This window comes from Empidonax traillii, unplaced genomic scaffold, assembly GCF_003031625.1.
Source record: "Empidonax traillii isolate 1590-97213 ecotype Southwest subspecies unplaced genomic scaffold, ASM303162v1 scaffold370:size553598, whole genome shotgun sequence".
Classification (NCBI taxonomy): Eukaryota; Metazoa; Chordata; class Aves; order Passeriformes; family Tyrannidae; genus Empidonax; species Empidonax traillii.
This window is the reverse complement of record NW_020955563.1, coordinates 11,357-34,158: the sequence shown is the minus strand read 5'-3', so window position 1 is coordinate 34,158 and position 22,802 is coordinate 11,357. Positions and strand designations below refer to the sequence as shown.

The 22,802-nt window shown below is 40.2% G+C and overlaps 1 protein-coding gene and 1 long non-coding RNA gene across 2 annotated transcripts; both read left to right on the top strand.

Moving 5' to 3' along the window:
* Positions 1 to 9,681: 9,681 nt before the first annotated feature.
* LOC114061903 (alpha-1-antiproteinase-like) lies at positions 9,682 to 14,013 on the top strand. The gene is made up of 5 exons (XM_027892819.1): positions 9,682 to 9,841; positions 10,583 to 11,272; positions 11,744 to 12,014; positions 12,721 to 12,868; positions 13,577 to 14,013. Exons 2-5 carry the CDS (start codon positions 10,600 to 10,602, stop codon positions 13,781 to 13,783), a joined length of 1,299 nt encoding a protein of 432 aa, XP_027748620.1. The 5' UTR covers positions 9,682 to 9,841; positions 10,583 to 10,599; the 3' UTR covers positions 13,784 to 14,013.
* A 708-nt stretch (positions 14,014 to 14,721) lies between these two features.
* On the top strand, positions 14,722 to 21,402 carry LOC114061906. Its single transcript, XR_003572250.1, has 3 exons — positions 14,722 to 14,867; positions 15,864 to 15,873; positions 21,390 to 21,402. It is a non-coding gene; the product is annotated as an uncharacterized LOC114061906 (long non-coding RNA).
* Positions 21,403 to 22,802: the final 1,400 nt, after the last annotated feature.

Below are 22,802 nucleotides of genomic sequence, written 5' to 3'. Positions count from 1 at the left end.
GGAGCGTGGGTTTGGTGTTTCCGACTGAGGGAGACTTGGAGATTGCTACTGTGTATGAGCCCATTTGCACCACATAGCAAGAACTCAGTGGAAGCCCTGAGCTATTGCTTCTTCTGGGATGAGATGTCATCGCGCAGTGGACTGGAAGAGAGCACACCTCTGTGCAAAGCAGCGGCTTTTGTAGAGTTGAGATCATTGATAACTTGCTGTGGTGTGAGGCAGCATGCTCTGTGATGGCCATACAAACTCACCAAGTGCTGGGAACAGTTCCCATGAGATCCCATTCTGATAAATCTGTGCACCAGAACTGACTAGAAGGTGGGATGGTGAGATTTTTTATCTGAGTAGTGAGATTTTTATCAGGGTGCAGTGACAGAAAAACAGGTTCTTGGCCTTCTACTAAAAGGAAAGAAGTTAAGAAAAATCCCGTGGTTGCTAGGACAGAGCAAAGGCTGTGGGAAATAACACATGGAGCAATTTCCTGCCCCATCTACCTCCCAGGCTTTACTTTTGAGAGCAGAGGCAAGGAATGGGAGGACGAGCGGTGCACTGGGAGTTTCCACACTGGACTGTGGAGAGTGACTGCTCCTGGAAAAGGTATCAAAGGAGGCACCTTTGAATGCTGGTTTGGGAGTTATCTACCATGATCTGGAGCGTTACCACAGTTGTCCTCCCATTGACAGCTTCATGCTCCAGACCAGCAGGTTGGCCTGAGTTGTGGCAGGGACCTGTGGTGGGAAAAGGGATCATCCCAAATCTCTCTGGAAGGGAAGAACTTGTGCTATACATACACTGAAACCAGAAAAATGTCTATAGTTCACACTATAGAGATCTACAGAGCCTGGACACTGAACTTAGCTGGCTGATGTTAAGCATTGTTCTAATGATATTCTTTTGGAACTGGACTATTTGGCAAAGTTTTTGTAGGGGTACGGGGCATTTCATCCTAATTCCAAGAAATCTAACTGTCTTAGTCTGCCTTGTATTAATTGTCCTTGTAGCTGCTGTTTGTCTTTATGTTATAAGGAAAGTTCCTCTTCATAATACTAGGATTCTTAATGACAGAGAAGGAAAAGAAGGATTCTGGTAGACTGAAACGACTAGAATTTTCATTTGTAGACTGTGTATTTGTTCTGCCTGTGGCAAATACATGTATTTTATGGAGTCTCTCATTCATCTGTAGGTGATTTTATTAATACTCTTTAATATTCCTCTACAATTGCCAATCACAGATTTTTTCAGCCTATGGGACAGCTGGATCCAAACTAAGGCCCTGAAAGAGAACTAGACCATTTATACAAACTGAAAGTGTAATCCACTTGACTTTCTGCAGTGACAGTTAGCAGAAGGGGATAATAAAGCTTACAGTGAAGTATGTGACCCCCTACCATGAACATCCAAGATAAATGACCTGCTGTGGGTCTGTTAGCTCTGACCTGACATGCTTATGTGAAGCTCTGAGGAAAAAGACTTACCTGAATAGAGCGTATCTCATCTGATAATCTCTGTGAATGAAAATAGATCCACTAGGCTGGGTCCCTGAAAGGCAGCCTAGCTGTGCCTCAGCAGACCTGAGTGCCAGACTTCTGGCAGCCTATGAGCCATGTGGGAGACTGTAAATTTGTTCTTTCTGACCTTGTTTATGGTCCACTGGGACTCGGCTTGATGATGGCATAGCTTCTGTCAGTAACTCTCTGTTTGCTTTGCCCCGTGACAGAGTCCAAGTAGAATGTTGTTACAAAACATGAAGCAGTAGGATTGCAGGACTAACCCAGTATGTGTTCAATGCATTTTACCTTTCATCAGTAAGGAGAGGAGTTGACTTAATGCTTAAAGGCACAAAGCATGTGGATAGTTACAGAAGAACCAGTTGCTCACATAAGCCCTGTTTTTCAGCTGCTACCACTACTTTGAACTTTCTTATTCCTGGCTGTGCAATTTGAGTCTCAGCCTTGGTATCTGAAGAACTTTCCCATGAATGGGCATTGCAGTCCTCTTGCCACAGCTGTGTCATCTGCTCAGCCTTTGATCACTGCTACTAATTCAGCGAAATTGGAATTGACCCAGATGTAAGCTAACCTTACTCTGATTGTGTTAGTAGCTTCAGTACAACAAAAAGTGCAGGCTTTTTCCCTTTACTCACACTCATTTCAGGCAGAGAATCACTAAGCTCTTAAAAATCAGATGATTATGATAATTCCTAGGCAGGGCTGGTTTTGAATGGGTATTCTGGAAACTGGGAGTACCTGTAGGCTGATACAAGGCAGTCTCAGTGCTTCACAACCCAGATGCTTATCTTTGACATGAGTCTTTGTAGCTTTTAGTGGTACAAAAAAAAACCCTCATAGCAGCGTTAATCCCTGTCCATCATTCAATTCATGCCCCCATAGCACAGAGGCACTAGGATTTCCAAGCAAAGAAAAAGCGCAAGAAAAACACCAACATTCTAAAATGCAGATATTACACTGAAAACTCCAAATACGCACTGCAGTGGAAGTTAGAACAAGGGCAAATTATCAAGAGGGAAAGGAGCATTGAAGACTGCCATGGGCTATGTATCTCTGAGTCCTGTAACACACCCTTCATATCTTACCCATCCATACAACATTCCTTGTTGGATATTGCACATCTGCCCTAACTCCATGAAGGCAGCATGGGGCTGCTTTCATTCAATTTAAACTGAGCACGTATATAATATCATTCATGCCCTTTAAACTGTTAGCCAGCAAAGACTGATCTAGAAATATCTTTCACTAAATTCCCAGTCCCAGGTATAACACTGAATACATTTTTTAAAAATTGGGTAATTCTGCTTTCTTCAGACTAAGTGTTTAAAGAAAACTATAATTCACCCATTTCATTTAAATGTTCTTGATTATGATTAATACCCTGGTTACATAAAGTCAGCTCAGCATTGATGCTGCTGCAAATGACTTTGCTGGCTTCTTGAAAAAAAGAATTTCTATGATGAAAGTGCCTTTTCAGTTCAATCATATCCCTGGAGATTAATTTATTACAAGTGAATTAACCTTATTTATACAAATGAGCCTTTGTTTCTCTTATGTGTATTGCGCTGAGTTTCTTTTCCATAAGCCATCTGGAAACAAAATTCTTATGACTTATTACTTGACTAAACAAGAATATATCCTTTGTTGCTGGAAAACTGTTAACAGCAATGTGATGCTCATACAGAAGGTCTGAAGAAGACTTTGTCTGACTTGGGCAACTCTCTTATTAAGGAAAAGTTACTATATTGTTTACCATGTTTAATGTAGGAAAAACAGACCACATGGAAGATGCTCTGATCAAGACAAATGTTTGAAAGGAAAAAAATAACATAGAATAAAGTGACACAATCATAGAATCAGGTTGGAAAAGAACCCCAAGATCATCGAGTCAAACTTAAGTGTTCTAGTCATCATAAGAACTTTGGTTGCAGCCAGGAAAGAACCTCAGAGCAGGAGAAAACATCTGTGCACAGAGGAAGTGAAAGATGTAATGAAAAGCCCTAATGCATATGAATACTGTTAGGTTTGCTGTTGTCATAGATGCAGATTCTCTAGCCATCAGAAAAACCATACCATAACTCACATCTTCAAGGGACAGATATTAGAACTTATATTCTGTTCTTCTATCTTTCAAGCCTAAACTGTGTCCCTTGGGTAAATCTTATGGGTGAAACTCTTAAGACATTTTGTGCCTCAGTTGCCCCAGGCAGAGATTACTGCCTCATAGACATGCCTGTCATTGTGCTGCATGTCATAGCCCTGACATATTCACAAATATGTCAAGAGTGACCCAAGAGAGGCATTAAATAGAAGTAAATATGCTCTAGTACTTCTGTACACTTCTAGATTGTCAGGTTGGGAAAGATGGTGCAGCAATCTTTTTTCAACAGAAAGCTCATGTAGGTACAGCCTAGATCCCAAAGTGTCCTGTGGAGGCATGCTAATGCAAGTCATTGTTGGAACTGAAATTGTGCTGATCTGCCAGATTATGATCTGCAGAGGCTAAGGGCAACCACACAATCTCTTCTTCTGCCTCCATTGAAACAGGGAAGAGAATTGCTGCATTAAACCATCTCATTGATCTCTCAGAATCCTCAAAACCGTACATTCTAAAACCTCACAGTGTCAAAGACTTGTTTAAGAAGAGGGATATGAGCACTGGAATCATATAATAAATTTAATTTTATTGAATATAATTATTCAGCTAGTTGATCGTCCTTCTGCTTCTTCACTGAGGCCAACAATATTAATCTATCAAACAATAAAAAATTGTAACACTTTGCAAAATTTAGTCCTAATACTTTCTATCTGACTTTGGAAGCAAAAAGCTTCAAGTATAATTCCAAAATATCTATATAAGGCATTTTCTTAGTGCTCAGTTAACCATATTTACATCACAGAAATAAAGAATGTAAGGTATCAATTTAAATTTAATTAGTAGTACCAAGAGATTTCTCTGGTAGTCGACCTAATTTCAAAATAAGAACTTTTATTCTCTGGTGAACTTGTCACTCAAAATGTTGTTTACATAGAAAAGGTTCTTTTACACCAAGGGAAAAAGGTCCATAGGGCAAATTCTCCTAGTAAAATGTTATTATTTCCATGTACCAGTTATAAGTGGTAAGATTCTTGCAAGAAGCCAAGCTTTTAGTGTGATTCTCTTACGCCATTTTCTGCAGGTAGATCTGTTAAGTGTGGAGCCTTGAGTTCTGGGGATTATAGGAAAAGGAGCCCTGTGCCACCATCTCCTGGTAAAATAAAGGAATGGCCATGGCAAATTCTATCTCATTTTGAAACTAGGAAGAACAGTAGCCTCCTGGCTTGCTATTACTCTGTTGGTAGGAACTTCAATTTTCTTGTTAAGTTTTAGCACCAGGTTTGGTGAAATGCTGCACTTGAACAGACTGCTGTCACACAGAAGTGAGGGTTTGGTGTCATGGTGGGTAGCAGATCAGCTCAGTATTGGGGAGGAGGCAAATTAAGTATTAGAAATTACTGGGATAGAAAAAAGTAAAAAACCAGTAACAAATAATCATACCACAGTCTAAATCTGCAGACCATCCACACGTGGTCCTATGACAACAGAAGGATAAATGAGAAAATCTAGAAAATCTTTAGAAAAAGGTGGTGAGGTTAATCATAGGTATGGAACAGCTCCTGTTCGAGGTGAAAGATCTTCAACCTGAAAAAGAGACCATTTGGAAGGCATAAAGAAGGCAAAATGAGACTATTTTTCATTACCACATCTAATGCCAGAGCTACAGACCATCACATGAAGCAGATGTAGGAGCTCAGTTCAATGCCTATACAAAGAGGTGGTTCTGCACGCAGTTGGCAGTATATGTGGAGTGGTACATTGCAGGGTGATGCTGCAATTCCAAAGGTGTGCCAGCACTCTAGTTGTTCCTCTTGTGTTCCCAGCACAGAGAAGTTCCAGATGATCAATGTGGCTTTTCTAAAAGGTGTGTCTTCATTCACAATGCAGCCTATAAATATAAGCTTGCTGGGAAGATATTCAATACTTTGTTTTTCCATTTCATGTTGTGTCTGTTATGTATTTCACAACAGTGACTCCTACTAAGGAACCCTTCTTTCAGGGAGCCCAGATTGCTGGTGGACTGAGGAAAGGCAGGACCTAGGTGCAAATGTAGGGTGTCTGGTTGGACGCAGATGAGGAATGGGGAAGAGTCTGGGAATGGGAACTTACAGGACAGAATAAGAGGGTTCCACCACCTATTGTGGACCTTTCAGTATAGCATATAAGCTTTTTTTTTTTGACATGAGGAAAATGGGATTGACTTTTGTGTTTAAAGAGCTGTGAAGATGATGAAGGTGAAGCAGCTTGTATTTGTTCCTCATGCATCTCCTCCTGGTGCCCCCCTGCACAACAGACCTGAGCTGAAGCACCTTCTGTTTAGCCTCAGCTCAAAGAGAGAGAATAAAAAAAGTCCTTGACCTCTCAGCCATCTTCTGTAATGCCAACCTCAGACTTTTCCTACTGAGTGAAAAAGTGAGCTAATATAATAGGAAAGGTTAGAAAAGACCTGTGTTTACCTGAGTAAGATGGACAGGCTCCCTATTATAGGCTGCAGAAAGCCAAGTGTTGTGTCCTTCCATTGCACTGGCACTCTCCACAGAAAGTGCTCTCTGTGCATGAGGACCAAGTGCTATTTGAATTTTTTTCCAGTCTGATATTAAGTGACGTAAAAATATTTTACACCTGAGAATCACTATCAGGTGTAAATGAAAGGAAAAAATAGTATATTAAAAGTAAAGCAAAGAAATAAATTGATTAGGCTGTAAACACCAAGGTTGAGAGACATTAACTCTTTCAGAGAATCTGCCATCAGAATAGAATACGTCATTTTACTTTACTTCGTATCAGAATGGAAAAAAAAATCCTCATTTTACTAGCCTTTAGTAAAAAAATGGTTTAAAACAATTACATATAAAATCTGCAATTTTTCAATCCTTAAATCCTTCAATCCTCAAAGCTCTTAAAAATGCTTTGATGTTATTATTGTTATCAAAATATCACAACTACTTTGAGACAGCATTTCTTTCTTTTTTTTTTGTTTCAATTCAAATCACTAAGCATTAATTATTATTGCCACGGGTTCTGATTTAGCAAAGATAATGATGAAATTATTATCTTTAGCGGAACCACTCACACATTGCTCATATGACTAGAATTAATAACAATTCCACATCTTGTGCGATCATTTATCATATTAAAAAACAACTCCTAGGGCCTGTGTTTCTTCTTCTACTTGAATTGCCCTCAGGGGGCAATGCAAGTTTCCTGTCTACCAGGCTTGTGAATGTATTATTAGATTATTACTAGTTCATCTTTTTCCAGTACCATGGGTACTTACAGATTTGTGTGCGTGTGTATTTACATGTAAATATGTCTTTCACAAAGTATCTTCATAATTTACACTGTATTCCTTTTGAAGTTTGTATTTGATAAACATATCTGCCAGATGACATTCTCCTGCATATGGTTCAGCAGTAAGTAACAATGCAAACATGAGCAGGCTATATCCACAAAGTAAAATCTTTTTGGTTTGAAATATATCTTGTGTTCACTTTACTTCAAATTTTATATTTAAAATATTTAAAATATTTTATATTTTATAATTTAAATATATTAATTTCTTGAAAACAAATGAAGCAAAACTATCAGCAAAGAAAGAGCATATCTGAGTTCCCTGCTAGAGAAGTGCAAGTTAAACTGGAGTCTATAGTTAATGGGAAATGAGAAGCATCTTCTAAGTTTCATCTGGAATACAGTTAATTTTCTTCATAGTAGCTGGAATTAGGCTATCCTTTGGATTCGTATTGAAAACTGTTGATAATACAGAGATGTTTTAGTTCTTGCTGAACAGCACTTAGATAGAGCCAAGGTCTTTTCTCCCTCTGACCCTGCCAGTGCTGGGGGTGCCCAAAGAGTTGTGAGGGCATACAGCTGGGACAGATGACTCCAAGAGACCCAGTGAGTAGTTCATACCATATGGCATTGTGCTCAGCATGTAAAGCTGAAGGAAGAGGGAAGAATGTTTGGAATGATAACATTTGTCTTCCCTGTTTACAGTTCACTGTGATGGAACCCGTTGTCGACATGGATAATTGGCATAATTCTAGGAACATTTGTAAGAGTTGTCTGTATTAAAACTCAGCAGTTTAACATTGCTGAGAAGGTACCCTCCATCTTCCTGTCAGGTTGCAATTTTTAATTAGTTAATTTAATTTAATTTAATTTAATTTAATTTAATTTTTTTTATTCTCTTCAATATCTTAGCCAGGTAGAATATTATGCATGAAAATGAAATAAAAGTAAAGCTATAAAGGCAAGAAACCTCAGAAAACAGAAAAGAATAAGTGTTGTCTGTCTTGGAGGATAAAGAAGGAATTAGGTGGAACCCAGAAAATTAAATCCTTTCAATGAATTAGTTATTTGCTGACCATATGGTAATACTGAATTGTTGTCTCATGATGTAGTCAATCTGTAAATCATAGTTTCATGATGTCCTCAAAGCTATGGAACTTAATAAATATGTTTTTGCTATTGTAAGCAACATAAATTTATCTTTTTTTTATGTGGTATTAGATAGCAGCAAAAGGTATCTTGAAATGGAACTGCTTCCAGAATCTCCGAGCCTGATAAATATACCTTTGATTAAAAACTGAAGAAAATAGCAAGGACTAATGAACAAAGGAAAAAGAAATTTGATTCTCAGCAGAGGTTGTGTATATCTATGTTATTCTTTAAAGAGAAGAGATACTACAGCATTTCAGCGCAAGTATGAGGTGTTGCATGACTCTCCAGTCAAAAAGGAGTCATCCTTCAGGCCATCCCTTCATTTATGTCCTTTCTGCCTCCCTGTTAATAAACAAGTTGATCTCTGTTAATGAAGATTAAGGATTATTGGTATGTTTGCAGAGCTTGCTAAACTGGAAACACTCAAGTTCCTGTTTTCCATCTTGTAAATCTTATTCACTGTTTTGTAAGCTATAATAGGCCAGTGACCACATGCATTGCTAGATACTTTGACAGTTCATAATCAAGTTGTAATTAGTGGACAATGGTTCAGTGATTTATGGATTATGAATTATGGATCTTAACCTCACTTTAAAATCTGATGGTGGCCATCAACTTTTTGGGTTGATGGTAATGTGGAATAAATGGGATGTAGATTGCATATATTACATCTACATGATGGAAATGACACTATGACTGCTTAGTAGAACACCAAAACCATCCTACTCAACGGAGGGGAGTACAATAGGGGCAATCAGATCTGTTTAAAAAGTTCATTTCCTGCCTTAGTTTCTCCTTCTGTGATTTGTCTATATATTATGTTCAACCCTGAATATCATCCAGTGATGCCAGCAAATCTTTTTTAAGACCTTCTGGATGAAAGGTGAATTGGCAACTTGTTTTGGTCCTCCTGATGTCCGCTTCAGTTGCATATGATACAGAAGGCTAACCCAAGGAAACAAGGTACTCAGTGACCACATTTCCCTTTGCAGTCAGTCTCTGGTGCCATCAAAAATGCTGTTTCTTAGCAGTGGTGCTTTTGTTGTATATTTTCTAAAAAGCCAAGGGAAAACTCTTCACCAATTCCCCAAATACTCAGACGCAGGTGATGACAAAGAAAGACTAAACAACTGTCTTGACTATAAATGTCTTACTAGACTGATAATGTCATAAGTTATTCTTGTTAGAAACCTAGAGACCATTCACCAATCAGTGCCAGTCTGCCCTCCATAAGAAAAGCCCTGAAACCATTAAACAAGATGTCAAAAGCAGTGAGGCAAAAGGGCTTTCGAAGTCCAAACCCTGTTTTGAAATCCTGAGACAGAGGTTACAGTTCCCAGGACGAAGTGAAGAGGACATTCTGGGAGGGACACTGCACTCCTGCATGAGCTGTGCTGACTCAGCTGGACCTGGGCAAGGAGTGGCCTTCACACAATGTCACAGCTTTCAACTTCAGCCCCAAAGGGTATGGCTGTGGCTCTCCTACCAGAAACCCACAACAGCAGGGTTCTCCTGTCAATCCTCAAGTATGGACGCAACAGGAGATACAGCTCTTGCTCTGTTCCCTCTTATCCGTAGCCCCCTCACCCAGCACTGTTGGCATGTGTCTGGTTTGGACAAATTATCCAAAATATCCATGTCATTACTGCTTGTTGTGCATCCTCACTGGCAATTTTGTTTGAACTAATTAATGATTAACAGGTGTGCTCTGCATGACACTGTTCAATGGCACTGAAGAAAAGAAGGAGCAGATAAGACCAAATGGATGCATCAAGATCCTTTTTGTAGCTCTGTAAGTACCCTTCTAGTTTTCTCTTGGATTATTTGGACATTGAATTTTGGGGAGTTACACTGTTGCCTGTGAAAGGCGTCTTTTTATATCTAAACAAGGGGATATAAGACGAAAAAGTCGAAACATTTCAAAAGCCAGAAAGAACAGATAGTGAAGAAGGCACTTCACGTAGTTAAATAAAAATTTAGTGTGGAAACAATACAGATGCCTATAGACTTTCTTAGCACATTGACCTGGTATTTCATCTTCGAAGAAATTGTAAGAGTATTTTGAAATTTTGTTTCTAAGCAGTATGATCCATGTTTTTGTCCCATTTTTGTTTAACACAGATTTCATTTTCTATTTGATGAATTGAGGAAGGCTAACAGGGCTGCAGTAGCCATCCCACAGTATTGAGTACAAAACCAACTTCTGCCAGTTACTCTGGGGAAAAGGTCATAAGCTTCCAGTTATTTGAAATTTTTTTAAAATATCAGTCTTAGCTTAGGACTGTGAATATGCTAACATTAAATTTAATAAACTTTTAGGAGTTTAAAATTACCTCTTTTTAGAGAGAACTAGGCTATGTAAATAGTGTATTAGCAGGTATATTCTTTCTAGGTGATGCACTGACATGCAACAGGAATGTGAATTATAAGTGTGTGGGAAAACAAAGTATGTTCTGAGAGCCTCATTTTACTTTGCTGAAGCATGAAGAGATTAATTTCCATGCCATATTTTGTACATCTATTTCTTTTCCAGAAACTGCTAAAAGGAAAATGAAGCCCACCTTCTCCTTGTGTCTGTTGCTGGCTGGTTTGTATGCTGTTGTCCAGTGTCATCAGCGCCCTCACTACCGCAATAAGCAGGATGATGCTAAAGGGACATATTATCCAGGACATAATTCTCAGTGGGAAGGAGCTTATCCAGTTAAGAACAAAACCTTTGTCAAACTAGTTCTCAGCAATGCTGACTTTGCATTTTCATTTTACAAGCTGGTCGCATCCGAAGCAACAGTTCAAAATATTTTCTTTTCACCCATAAGCATCTCTGCTTCCTTTGCAATGCTGGCACTCGGTGCCAAGTCAGCAACACTGACACAGATTCTGGAAGGGCTTGCCTTTAACCTGAAAAAGACTCAAGAGACAGAAATACATGACAATTTTTGCCAACTCCTCCACATGCTGAACCGTTCAGACAGCGAGTTCCAGCTGAGCCTGGGAAATGCCCTTTTTATAGAAGAGACTCTGAAACCAGTACGGAAGTTCTTGGATGATGCCAAAAGCTTTTATGAATCTGAAGTCTTTTCTTCTGACTTTAACAACTCTGTTGGCACTGAGAATCAGATCAACAGTTATATTGAGGAAAAGACAAATGGGAAAATTGTTAAGCTAGTGGAAAATATTGATCCTCTCACTGCAATGGTTCTTGTTAACTATGTCTTCTTTAGAGGTAAGAAATATCAAAGGGTGCAAAGGCTGTAGATTAGATATTTAATGCTTATTGCAGGGAATGAAAATTTAAGAGAAAGAAACTGTAGTTTAAATGTTTTAAATTGAGAAAATCATGATCAGTATCTGAAAAGTCGTGCTATAAACCCAGCTATTTATATTGACAGTAAAAATGTGTCCTCACTTGGTTTAGTGAAATTTTAATACAAATATCTTCCCTGAGTTTTTTAATTCTTTGATGTGATCACAGACTCATGTTCCAGTGAAAGATGGTGTTTTCAGTATTGTCTGTCTGCAATTGTTTCTAAGCACTTACGAAAAAAAAAAAGATACAACGCTATAACATCTGAGGATGCAGCAACAGGAAAAAATTTGCTCTAATCAAAGGAAGGCTGTGGGACTAAATCCTGTTTTATACTCTGTGACCATTCCTCTTTGTATTCCACTGAATAAATTTCCTTTTTGTCATAAGCTCACTGGGAGAAACCCTTCAGTACATTATACACAAGAAAGGAGGATTTTTTTGTGGACCAGAAAACATCTGTAAAAGTTGACATGATGTATCGAAAGGGTTACTACAGAAATTACTTTGATGAAGAGCTGTCCTGTTGGCTGGTTCAGATACCTTACAAAGGAGATGTTGCAGCATTATTTGTTTTGCCTGACGAAGGGAAGATGAAGCAGGTGGAAGATGCTCTCTTGAAAAAGACTGTATCTAAATGGGAAAAGTTCCTCCAAGACAGGTAAGATTTTTTTGCTAAGGTAAGAGGTGACCACGCCACAGATTTTTATCTCACCAAGACAAAGCAATACAGGCTAGGTTATTGAACTCTATACAGTTACTGGTCCTCTGTGTAGACTTCCCTTTTCTTAGCTGGAAAATGAAAAAGAGCTGTGGCTAGTGAAGAAGTAGGGCATTGAACTTGGGATCCATCTTCAGTTATGTTCCTGGTTCAACCAAAAGTTACTTAGCAACATGATCAAGTTAACAGACCCTTGTTTCCTACAAGCATTGGGAAACTATAATAGAGAACCTGTTGGATGTTAGTGTGTTATGGATAATGTATGTAAAAGCAGACTAATTCACCATTACTGCAGCTATTTCTGTGGTGGCCCAGGCCCTGCTGTATGTTTGAACAGCCTTAGGGCAGCTAAATATGATCTTTTGAAAAAACCCTCCTACTTGGCAGTAGTAGCTCTGCCTGTCCCTGAGCTGGCATAGCTGTGTCTTCCCCCCAACTCCTTGAACCCCACTGTGGAGGCAGGGGATAACAGGCTCATTCTGCTCCAACCCTCCACTTTAGGTAGCTAATCCGATCATAACTGGTATCTGGACCCTGAGAGAAGACTATTTACATTTAGAAAAACAAATGTGAAGTGTCAATTTACTGAAACCATTGAGGATTATTACCTACATGACAATTTGCTTGTATTTGTGTTTTGCTACAGAAAAATACATCTGCACATTCCAAAATTTTCTATTTCTGGTACCTATGATGTGAAAAGGATAGTTAAACAAATGGGTATGATCGATCTGTTCACTGACCAAGCTGATCTGTCTGGGATTACTGAGGAGCCTGGACTGATGGTTTCAAAAGTAAGTAAGCATAAGAAAGCAGCCACAATATTTGTCTGTTCCAAGGAACCTGACATTAATATTCCAGGAAAAACTTATCCCAGTCTCTCTGAAGCACCAGTCAATCATCAGCAGCTGCCAGTCTGGAGGCAAAGCAAGCCCTATCTTTCATAAACCTGAAGCCAAACATGCGTACAAGGAGTTAGAAATGCATGGTTCCAGGACAAGGAAGAAGACATACATGTAATTAAATGTTCTTTTGGCTACTAAACAAAATTATCTAAATGTAGCACATTAGTTTTGGTAAAAATTCCTCTAATTCCTCCTGCAGAGGGCAAAAGGCTATTATTCCTCCCCTTCTAGTGTTCTCCAAAAGTTATTTTTTTCAACGAGATGACAGGGTAAATTCACAATAATACATGAAGCTGCCAAAGACAAAATTGAGTCTAGGCTAAATTACCAGGTTTCTTTCCTTCCAGAGTTTCTTGCCATCAGTAATCTTGACTGCTCCTTGGCTGCCTGCAGTTTGAGGGTTACTTTCTGCACATGCAATGATGGCTGTTGGCACTGCAGTGGGAAGGGGAGCAACTGGTGATGACCTTCCCAGAGGCTGCTGCTGCTGGATCTCGCTCCAGGCAGGGTTCCCTTTCCCAAGAGTGAAGAGGGTGGCAGACTGCTCTCTTCTGGCTGGATTGTCATCTGGAGGCCCTTTTGCTTTGTTCCTTGCAGGTGATTCACAGAGCCATGCTGAATGTTCATGAGAATGGCACTGAAGCAACAGGAGTCACAGTGATGGAGATTACCTGGAGATCTGGTGATTTTCCTCGTCCTCCCCGAGTCAAATTCAACAGGCCCTTTCTCCTGGTGATTCTGGATAAAGTCACCCACACTGTCCTCTTCATCGGGAAAATTGTAAACCCTCAGAAAAATGACTGATTGACAAGACTTCAGCACACCACTGCCTAAATCCCTATGATCCTGTGAAACACTTACGTATGGATACCACTATGTACTAGTGCTCATCTTTCAACTATTACCCTTATAAACATAATCATCCCTTAAAACATTAAAACTATTTTTCCTTGTCCAAAAGTCCCTTGTATTTGCCCCAGCCTACAGCTGAGTATCGCTTGTAGTGTTAATGAAATACAAGTAACTTTTCACCAGTTTTGTGGGATGCCCTTTCTGATAAGCTCTTTTGGGGTATTCAGGTTTTTCAAAATCTCCAGATGATGTAGCTGTTGCTGTACAATCATGGTTTGTGCCTGTGAGAGGAGGAGAAGGGAAACAGGGAAAATGAGGTACAAGGTGTAAGATCTCTCTGCTTAATCCACTAACCTTTGATGATTATTCTTAAATATAGATCCCCTTAATATTGGAGTGAATTTTAATTCATTTTTTCAGGTTTTGTAACCAAGTATGGCATGAAACTGTGGGATCAGTGACTGGGACACTGGAGGTCACCCCAGTGTAAAGAGTTGATGAGTGCAGTTGTTTCAGCTTACCTTCCTCTGTCTCCTCTTCAGTGACAGCCTTCCTCATGGAGACAAGAAGGTTGCTTTTTCTTCACAGATAATGTTTATTCTACTAGAGAAAGAAATCATAGCAGCACAAAGACTTCTGTTTTATCTTGCTAATATAGCTATTGTTGCCAGTGCCTTGAGATAAAAGTCTGATGGAGCAGTCTATGACATAGGACCAGTTCTCCTTTTATGGATTTGTTGTCACTGTAATTTCTCTTTCCTTCTACTAATGCCACCTTCACTATCACACTTTCAAGCTAGACTTGTCAGACTGTGGTAGAAAAATGGGGGAATGAAAAATTATAGCTCCAGAGAGTTTGTATTTCCTCAGTAGGGACAGCAGAGCTTTCCTAGGGATTGTTAACCTGCTTTAAGTTATCATAAACACGCATAAAAAATTCAGAAAATATTTGAGAAGTCACCTTTCTAAATGTTAGTGGTGGATTACTGTTATAGAGTAAAAACAGACTGTGAATTGATTTTTGTACCTTTCCTGAGTCCAACTACACTAGATAGTTACACAAAACAGTAAATTTTTTTTTTTAGATTGTTTTTTTTTTTAATCAACATCCTTAGCACATCTTATTAAAATACAGAAAGGCAATGAAAGCATTTAGATTATGACTGTCTTTTTTTATACGATAACTCAAACTGGTATTAAAACTCTAAATGACAAGTTTTTAGGTCTTAGTTTCTTAAGATGTCTGTGAAAAATATAACAAAAATGATGGTGAATATTTCTAAAATAAAGTTTTTGTTTTGTTTGGGGATCTTTGTTTTCTTTGATGTTAAGTTAATGTTATCAGTATGAGTAAACTGTTGCTGTAAGAATACCAACAAGGAATAGAAAAAACATTCCATGTCTACCTGTGGACATGTAACACTTGACATTCAAAGTCTTCTTCAAAAATCATATAAACCAATGACAAAAGTTTCTTACTCATAACTATGTTTAGTATGTTTGGTATTTAGTAACAAACAGTTGGTTTCATATCTCTGGACATATTAGGACTTGATCTTGGTCTAATATAGATAAACTGCTTCTAAAGATGATCATTTAAAAGTTCCTTGCAAATCTCAGGGCTAACTCAGGACGAATTGCCAAAGTCCATCTTTGCAATGACAAATGACTCTGTAGGCAAATATCAAGAGACTATGTTTGTTGTTCCTCACGGACCTCAGATCAATAGTCTCCGTTTGTTAGTAGGAAAAAAGTATCCAGATGGTATTTTGCCAACCACATCTCACTTTGAGAGGTAACCTTGTTGCTTAACCCATTTGAAAGTGGGTAGAGAAAAATCAGAACTGGAAAACTGAAAAATATCATGGTAGGGAATCACCTTCAGATGGGAGTAGGAACCATACATGAATTGCCTTGGTTTTCTTTCTAATTTGGCAAAAATCTGGTCATGTCCCTCACTGGAAAAATGCAACAAATATTTTAGTAAATAATAGGCACAGAAGGATTGCACAACCCCCCCTCAAACTGTCAGCATTAAGGTTGTCCCAAATCCATTGCAGTCGTGGTTTGGTCAGGACAGCGTTTCTTCTTTCAATCTGCTGGATCTTTGCATCTTCTTTCCTGGATTTTTGTTTCTTGGTTGGCTCTCTGATTATGAACTTTGTAACCAAGAAGTCTCAGTGCAGCCAAGGAAGGACTTTGTTCCTAGCTCCTCAAGAGCTGCTGCTGCTGCATGCAAGTACTTTGATGGGCCACTTCAATGCAGTGTCATTGCTGGAGGATGGAGCTGGTCTGATGAACCACATAAGGGATAAAGTGCAAAGGACATCTTCTAACCCAGCCTGCATTGATGTCTACACACAAATCTGATATGGCAGTGCATGCAGCCATGCACAAGCAGGAGCTGCAGCCTATGTGGACCCTAAGGGAAATCTGTTATGCAGGGTTGAAAGCAATCTTTTGTGAAGGTTGTTTTAGGTTAACAGCCAGAAAGGAAGAATTGCCAATATGGCAGAAGCTTTGGAACAGAACGCACTGAGCAGCTCTCAGAAATAAGGAGAAAAGGAAAACAAGCAGTGTAGAAATAGTAGCAAACTGTATTCATTGTCATAACTAGGAAATAGAAGTGGAACAAAGGCTAAAAACACAAATGAGAAGCTCTGAAACCCAGATTAATCCATAGTGGTGGTAGATTTAACTGTCATGTACAAACTATGTCAAGTTCAACAGAGACTGGAAGAAAATCAGCAGCAACTTTGAATAGTGTTTAAGATCATAAAGAAGGAGCAAGTATGGGGGCAGAGAGGGAAATAGCATGCTTGAAGTAAATCAAAGAAAATAACATATTTCAAATAGCCACTGATTAGAGCCAGTACGCAGGTCTGTCATTGTTCCCAGTGTTGTGCAGTATCCACTAGGAGGAAACTAAAGGCATATAACAGAAACAACAACCTTAAGGTCATGGTCTGAAAAGCAAATTGCATAATGTGCTGAAAATATCTTCTAATGCTCTGCTGAATGGACAAAACAAGGAGGGACAGAATTTGGGTGGTTCAGCCTGGAGAAAAGAAGGCTTTGGGGTGACCTAATTGCGGCCTTGCAGTACCTGAAGAGAGCCTATAAGTGATAGAGAGAGACTGTTTACGAGAGCATGTCATGACAGGACAAGGGGCAATGGCTTCAAACTGAAAGAGGACAGGTTTAGATTGGATATTAGAAAAAAATTGCTTACTCTGAGGGTTCTGAGGCACTAGAACTTGTTGCCCAGAGAAGCTACGGATGGCCCATTCCTGGAAATGTGCAAGGTCAGGCTGGATGGGGCCCTGAGAAAACCTGATGTAGTAGAAGGTGTCCCTGCCCACGGTACAGATTTGGAACTACATGATCTTTAACATTCCTTCTAACCCAAAACATTCTGTGATTTTATGATGTAATGTATTTAATTTTGTTTTTCAACAGTCTAGCAATTGTCACACAATTAATAATTAACAGATATTCCTGGGCAATACTAAGCTAATTTATCAGCTCTAAAAGAACTTGGTGATTAATCAGGGTTGAAAACCTGACTACTATTGCCACTAGGAACTTGGCAGCTATGAAGGTGCCATGGCCAAAATCTGCACAGCCAACATCCACCAACTGCAAACCACAATAACCTCTAGGTTCAGCAAGTCCTCGTGAGAGACATATTCCTCAAGGCAGTGCTCTCCTGTGACCTTCAAAGGGCATTGGTAACCCCAAATAGCACATGCATACTCCCGGCATGTCAAAATGAGTTACCAGCAGCACAATCACCTGTGCTCAGGGACACTTGAGCAGCAGTTCAGAGCCCCATCTGGACCTGGAAACTCTATCAGTCTGGAAAGGAGGGGCATTGCCAGGAACATCCATGGGAGATTTAAATGGCTCTAGGGAGCACAGAAACCAGGGCATGGTGCATCAGAAGGATGTGGTGCAGCAGTTGGTGAAGGCAAGATGTGTGGAAAGGGTGCTGAAATCTTCAAGTAGGCCCACAGCTGAGGTAAGTGCTAAGCGCTCTAGGTCTCTGCCATAATGGTGAGCACTCACCTCAGAGCAAAAACCAGTGTGTCTACTCATACAGCCACTAAAAAGGCTGTTGCTTCCACCCAGATGGAACTGGTAAGGAAGGAGATGTAGGTACAGGTAATAGCTTGCAGTGGATGCCCAGATACTTTCACTGGAGGAAAGGCTACCTGCACAAAACATGCACAGGTTGATAACCTGTTGTGGCATGTGGATGAATTACAAGAGCCAGTATCACCATCAGTATCAGAGTGGCTGAAACATAACATGGCTTCAGAACCACACACCTACCATGGATACTACTGAGCTTTAGATGCCTTGGATCCTGATGACACAGAAAAGCAGGGCTCCAATCCAGTGTCCACTCTCTGTCATCCAAGATCAAAACCAGATATGTTTTAAAGACTTTGGATGTCCACAAGCAAGACCAACAAGGAGAATCTGCACGAGCAGTTCACAGTGGTTACCATAAAAATAAATGTTGAGTGACCACAGCAGGCAACTATCTATGAAGGGGCACTGAGGCACCCACCTGCCAGCCTGATAGAAGAGTCACAAGGAGTATGCTGCCTACTAGGTGCTAAGATACATGATGTTGTAGACAGAGTACCCCAACTTGTCAAGAACATGGTCTCCTACCCACTACTACTTTTTCACATGGATACAAATGACACCGCAAGGCAAAAAAAGGCCATGATCAAGGAAGACTATGACACCCCGGTGAGGTAGGTGAAAAAAAATGAGTGCCCAAGTCATCTTCTCATCTATCCTACTGGTCAGAGAAATGGGGGCAGTCAGAAGCAGGCACACAGTGCAGATCAATATCTGGCTTCATGGCTGGTACCATCAAGAAGGTTTTGGCTTTTATGTCAGTAGGTTGTACTTTAATGATTTTAGCCTGACTAAAATGAGTAAGAGAATTTTTGGCAGCAGGCCAGTTTGGTGACACAGTCTTTAAACTTAAGGACTCAGATGATGGAGTCTAAAGGGGCAAAGCTCCTGCCACTGCTTCCTTCTAGGGAGTACGCCATACTAGCCAGCGCAGTAACAGATGTTCCTTGACTGCCTCTTAAGATGAGAATCATTGAGCTGGCCACACCAAGGGTATTTATGGCTATGGTGAATCCTCTTACACCCCTCCTAGGGAACCTGCATGCTTGATTACCTCTCTGAAGTGCCTGTACACAAACGCATGCATAAACAAGAAAAACTAGAAATCTATGTGTGGTCACAGGGCCATGTTCTCACTGCAGTTACACAGACATGGTGGAGTAGGGATAGTTCACATGACTGGAAAATTGTTACAGATAGTTATGTACTTTTTTGAAAGGACAGCTCAGCAAGGTGAGGTGGCAGAGTTGCTCTTTATGTGAGAGAGCAACTGGAATGCATTGAGTTCTACCCAGGGACAAAAGAGATTATCTGGATAAGAATTAAGGGACAAGGTAATATGAATAACACTGTTGTAGGTGTTTACTACAGGCCACCTCATCAGGAGGAGGAAGTTGATGAGACAGCTGTAAATAGCTTTATATAGACAGCTGTAAATAGCCTTCCAGTCACAGACCCTGGTTCTTCTGGGAGACATAAACCACCCTGATATTTGTTGGAGGGACAACACGGCTCAGCATACACAGCCCAGGAAGTTCCTGCAGATCACTGAAGAAAACTTTTTTATGCAAGTGGTGGAGGTGCCCATGAGGAAAGGCGTGTTGTTGGACCTTGTACCAACAAACCAGAAGGAACTGTTTGAAGACATGAAGGCTGGGGGCAGCCGTGGCTGTGGGGACTATGAGTTGATGGAACTCAGGATCCTGCATGGAGGAAGCAAAGCAGTAAGCAGGACTAGAATCCTAAACTTATGAAGAGCTAACTCGAACTTCTTCAAAGACCTACTTAGAGAAATCCTGTAGATTAGGGCTCTAGAAGAGAAGGAGGTCCAAGAGAGGCGGTCAATATTCAAGCAACAGTTCCTCTAAGCTCAAGACCAGTGCACCCACATGATCAAGAAATCAGGCAAAGGGGTCAGGAGACCTTCGTGGATGAGCAGGGAACTTCTAGTAAACCTCAAGTGAAAGAAGGAAATTTATGAAATGTGGAAAAAGGGATAAGCCATGTGGGAGGACTATAGGAACATCATCAGAGTATGGAGGGATGTGACAAGGAAGGCCAAAGTCCACTTAGAATTGAGTCTGGCAAGGGATATCAAGGACAATAGGAAAAGCTTCTGCAAGTACATCAGCAGCAAAAGGAAGATTAGAGAAAATGCAGGGCCATTGCTGAATCAGATCGGTATCCTGGGAATGGAACACAGAGAGAAGGCAAAATTACTGAATGCCTTCTTTGCCTCAATCTTTACTGCTGAGATCCAATCTCAGGAGTCCCAGACATTAGAGGGAAAAGAAGAATGTTAGAGAAAGGAGGACTTCTCTCAGATCATAGAGGGTTGAGTTAGAGATCGGCATGACAGATTAATACCCATAAATCCATGGGCCCTGATGGGATGCATCCATGAGAGCTAAAGGAGCTGATAGATGTTGTTTCTAAGCCATTCTCCTTCATCTTTGAAAAATCAAGGAGAACACGAGAGGTGCCTGATGACTGGAGGAATGCCAGTGTTACTCCCATCTTCAAACATGGCAAGAAGGAGGTCCCAGGAAATCAACGTCCAGTCAACCTCACCTCACCCTGGAAAGGTGATTGAATGGATCATTCTGGAGATCAACACCAAGTATGTACAAGAAAAGAAGGTCATTGGGAGTAGTCAAGTCAGAAGGAATTCACCCAGGGGAAATCATGCTTCAGCAATCTGATAGCCTTCTGTGATGGCATGGCAGGGTAGATCAGTGAAGACAGAGCAATGGATGTTGTCTACCTCAACTTCTGTGAGGTCTCCCGTAACATCCTCTTGGTAAGCTCAGGAAATGTGGGTTAGATGAATGGACAGTGAGGTAGATCAAGAACTGGCTGAATGGCAGAGGGCAGGGGGTCATGATCAGCAGAGCAAAATCCTGTTGGAGGCCTGTAGTGAGTGGCATTCCCCAGGGATCAATACTGGGTCCAGCCTTATTCAACTTGTTTATCAATGACTGAATGCTAAAAATAAGCCAGAAAGTGATGCCCATGGAAAGAGAATAAAGGGAAATTACTTAGGTGAGAAGATTTAACACTGAACTTTTCACCTCCATCAGTTAGATGGAGGGTACAGGCTCTGACTTATGCAAGTGCAACTACACTACTCCTTCTCCATTGCTTGGAGTTCAAATGTTGGCTGGATGTCACATGCTGGTTACATAGAGCCCTAAAAGCTTTAAAACTTGGAAACACTCAGAATAAAGATTCTGCCCTTCAGTTTCCACTCCTGTGTTATTTTATGTGACACTTTCACAGAATCAGAATATTCCCAGTTCTCTAATTTGTCAAGGCCTTTTTGCAGGTCCTCCTTGCCTTCGAGGGAGTCAACAGCTTCTCTGGGTTTTGTGTCATCTGCAAATTTGCTTAGTATCCCTTTCAGTCCTGTGTCCAAGTCATTTATGAAGATGTTGAAGAGCACAGTTGGAGCCTTGTGGAACCCCATTAGTGAGAGGCCAGCAGTCTGATGTTATCCCATTCACTATTACCCTCTGTGCTCAACCAGCTGTGTGCTGGACAGAAGGATTTATTTGCATAGTCATTTGTTTAGGTACTTTCATGGATATATAAGGCTTCAAGTTTTTTACTCTGGCATGTCTTTGAGTCTTTGGGATTGGCTTTTGACCTTTCTTCCCCAAGGCAAGCTCATGTGTAGGAGCTGGCAGCTGATGTGACACAATCACTTCTTGCTCCTTCTTCCTTATTTCTGGGAGTATGAGGGGCTCTCTCTGCACCAAACCATGCAGCAATTGTAGAGCATCACAGCAAAAGAAGCTTCTTTTCTGAGACATATTTACATCTGTTCTAATTGCCACCCCAGTATCTGCTCAAAGACTGCTCCCTGCCAAGCTCACCGAGATGATGACTACCTCTCTTTTTGGTTATGTAGATCTGATATGCTAGATTTAAACCCAACGTTTAGTTCGGGCATCCAACTCATTCAGTACAGTCCTATGAATCATAAATGAAACTCAGAGCTATTCCAATTTAAGATGACTCACTTTTTGGCTAGTTTTTGGATAATATAATGTGGTGGTTCCTTAAAGAAATAATTCACTTTCTTTACTAAAAAAAGAAATTAAGAAAAAGACAGAGGACAAAAGCACAGCTGGGGTAAACAGATGTAGTTTTAATTCTTGCTCCTTTAAAAAAAGTATCTTTTCTGTAGCTGTATAGCTGTACAGATGAAGGTACTACAGATATACATCTTAATTTAACACAGGAAAATTAAAAGAACAAATTCGTTTAGAGGCAGTAAGAGTGGTCAGATATGCCCCCTATTTATATTTTTTAATGTTAAAGACTATGTTTATCTAGTTTCTTTTTTACTGACTGATTCCCCAAAATGTTCTTCCCCTGATCCCCCAAGAAATCCAAACTCATTTTCTTTCCAAGGCACTCCAGTTGGATGTGGTATGTGTGCTTTGGATGGAGATGGAATTTGGGTGGGGGAAGAAGATGAAAGGTCAGAAGAAGTTTAAGGGGAAAACAGCCTCTCTAAACACTTCAGTATTCATGGAGTTTGGCAACACTGAACTAACCACTGAGACCTAAGCCTTGTATCTCATTTCTGTGGGTAAAAATGAGGAATTATTTTTGGCACTCTGTGGATTTTAGGAGTGTTCCAGTCTTTCTTTAGAAACTACTTCAAAGACAGTAATTAAAACCCCTTTTTTGCTCATTGTTTTCACACTGGACTTCGAGTTCATAGATCTGAACTAGCATAAAATTAACCTCTGTGACAAATATTGATGGCTTTCTGTGCAGAGATAGGTAATTTTCATGATGCTTTCTC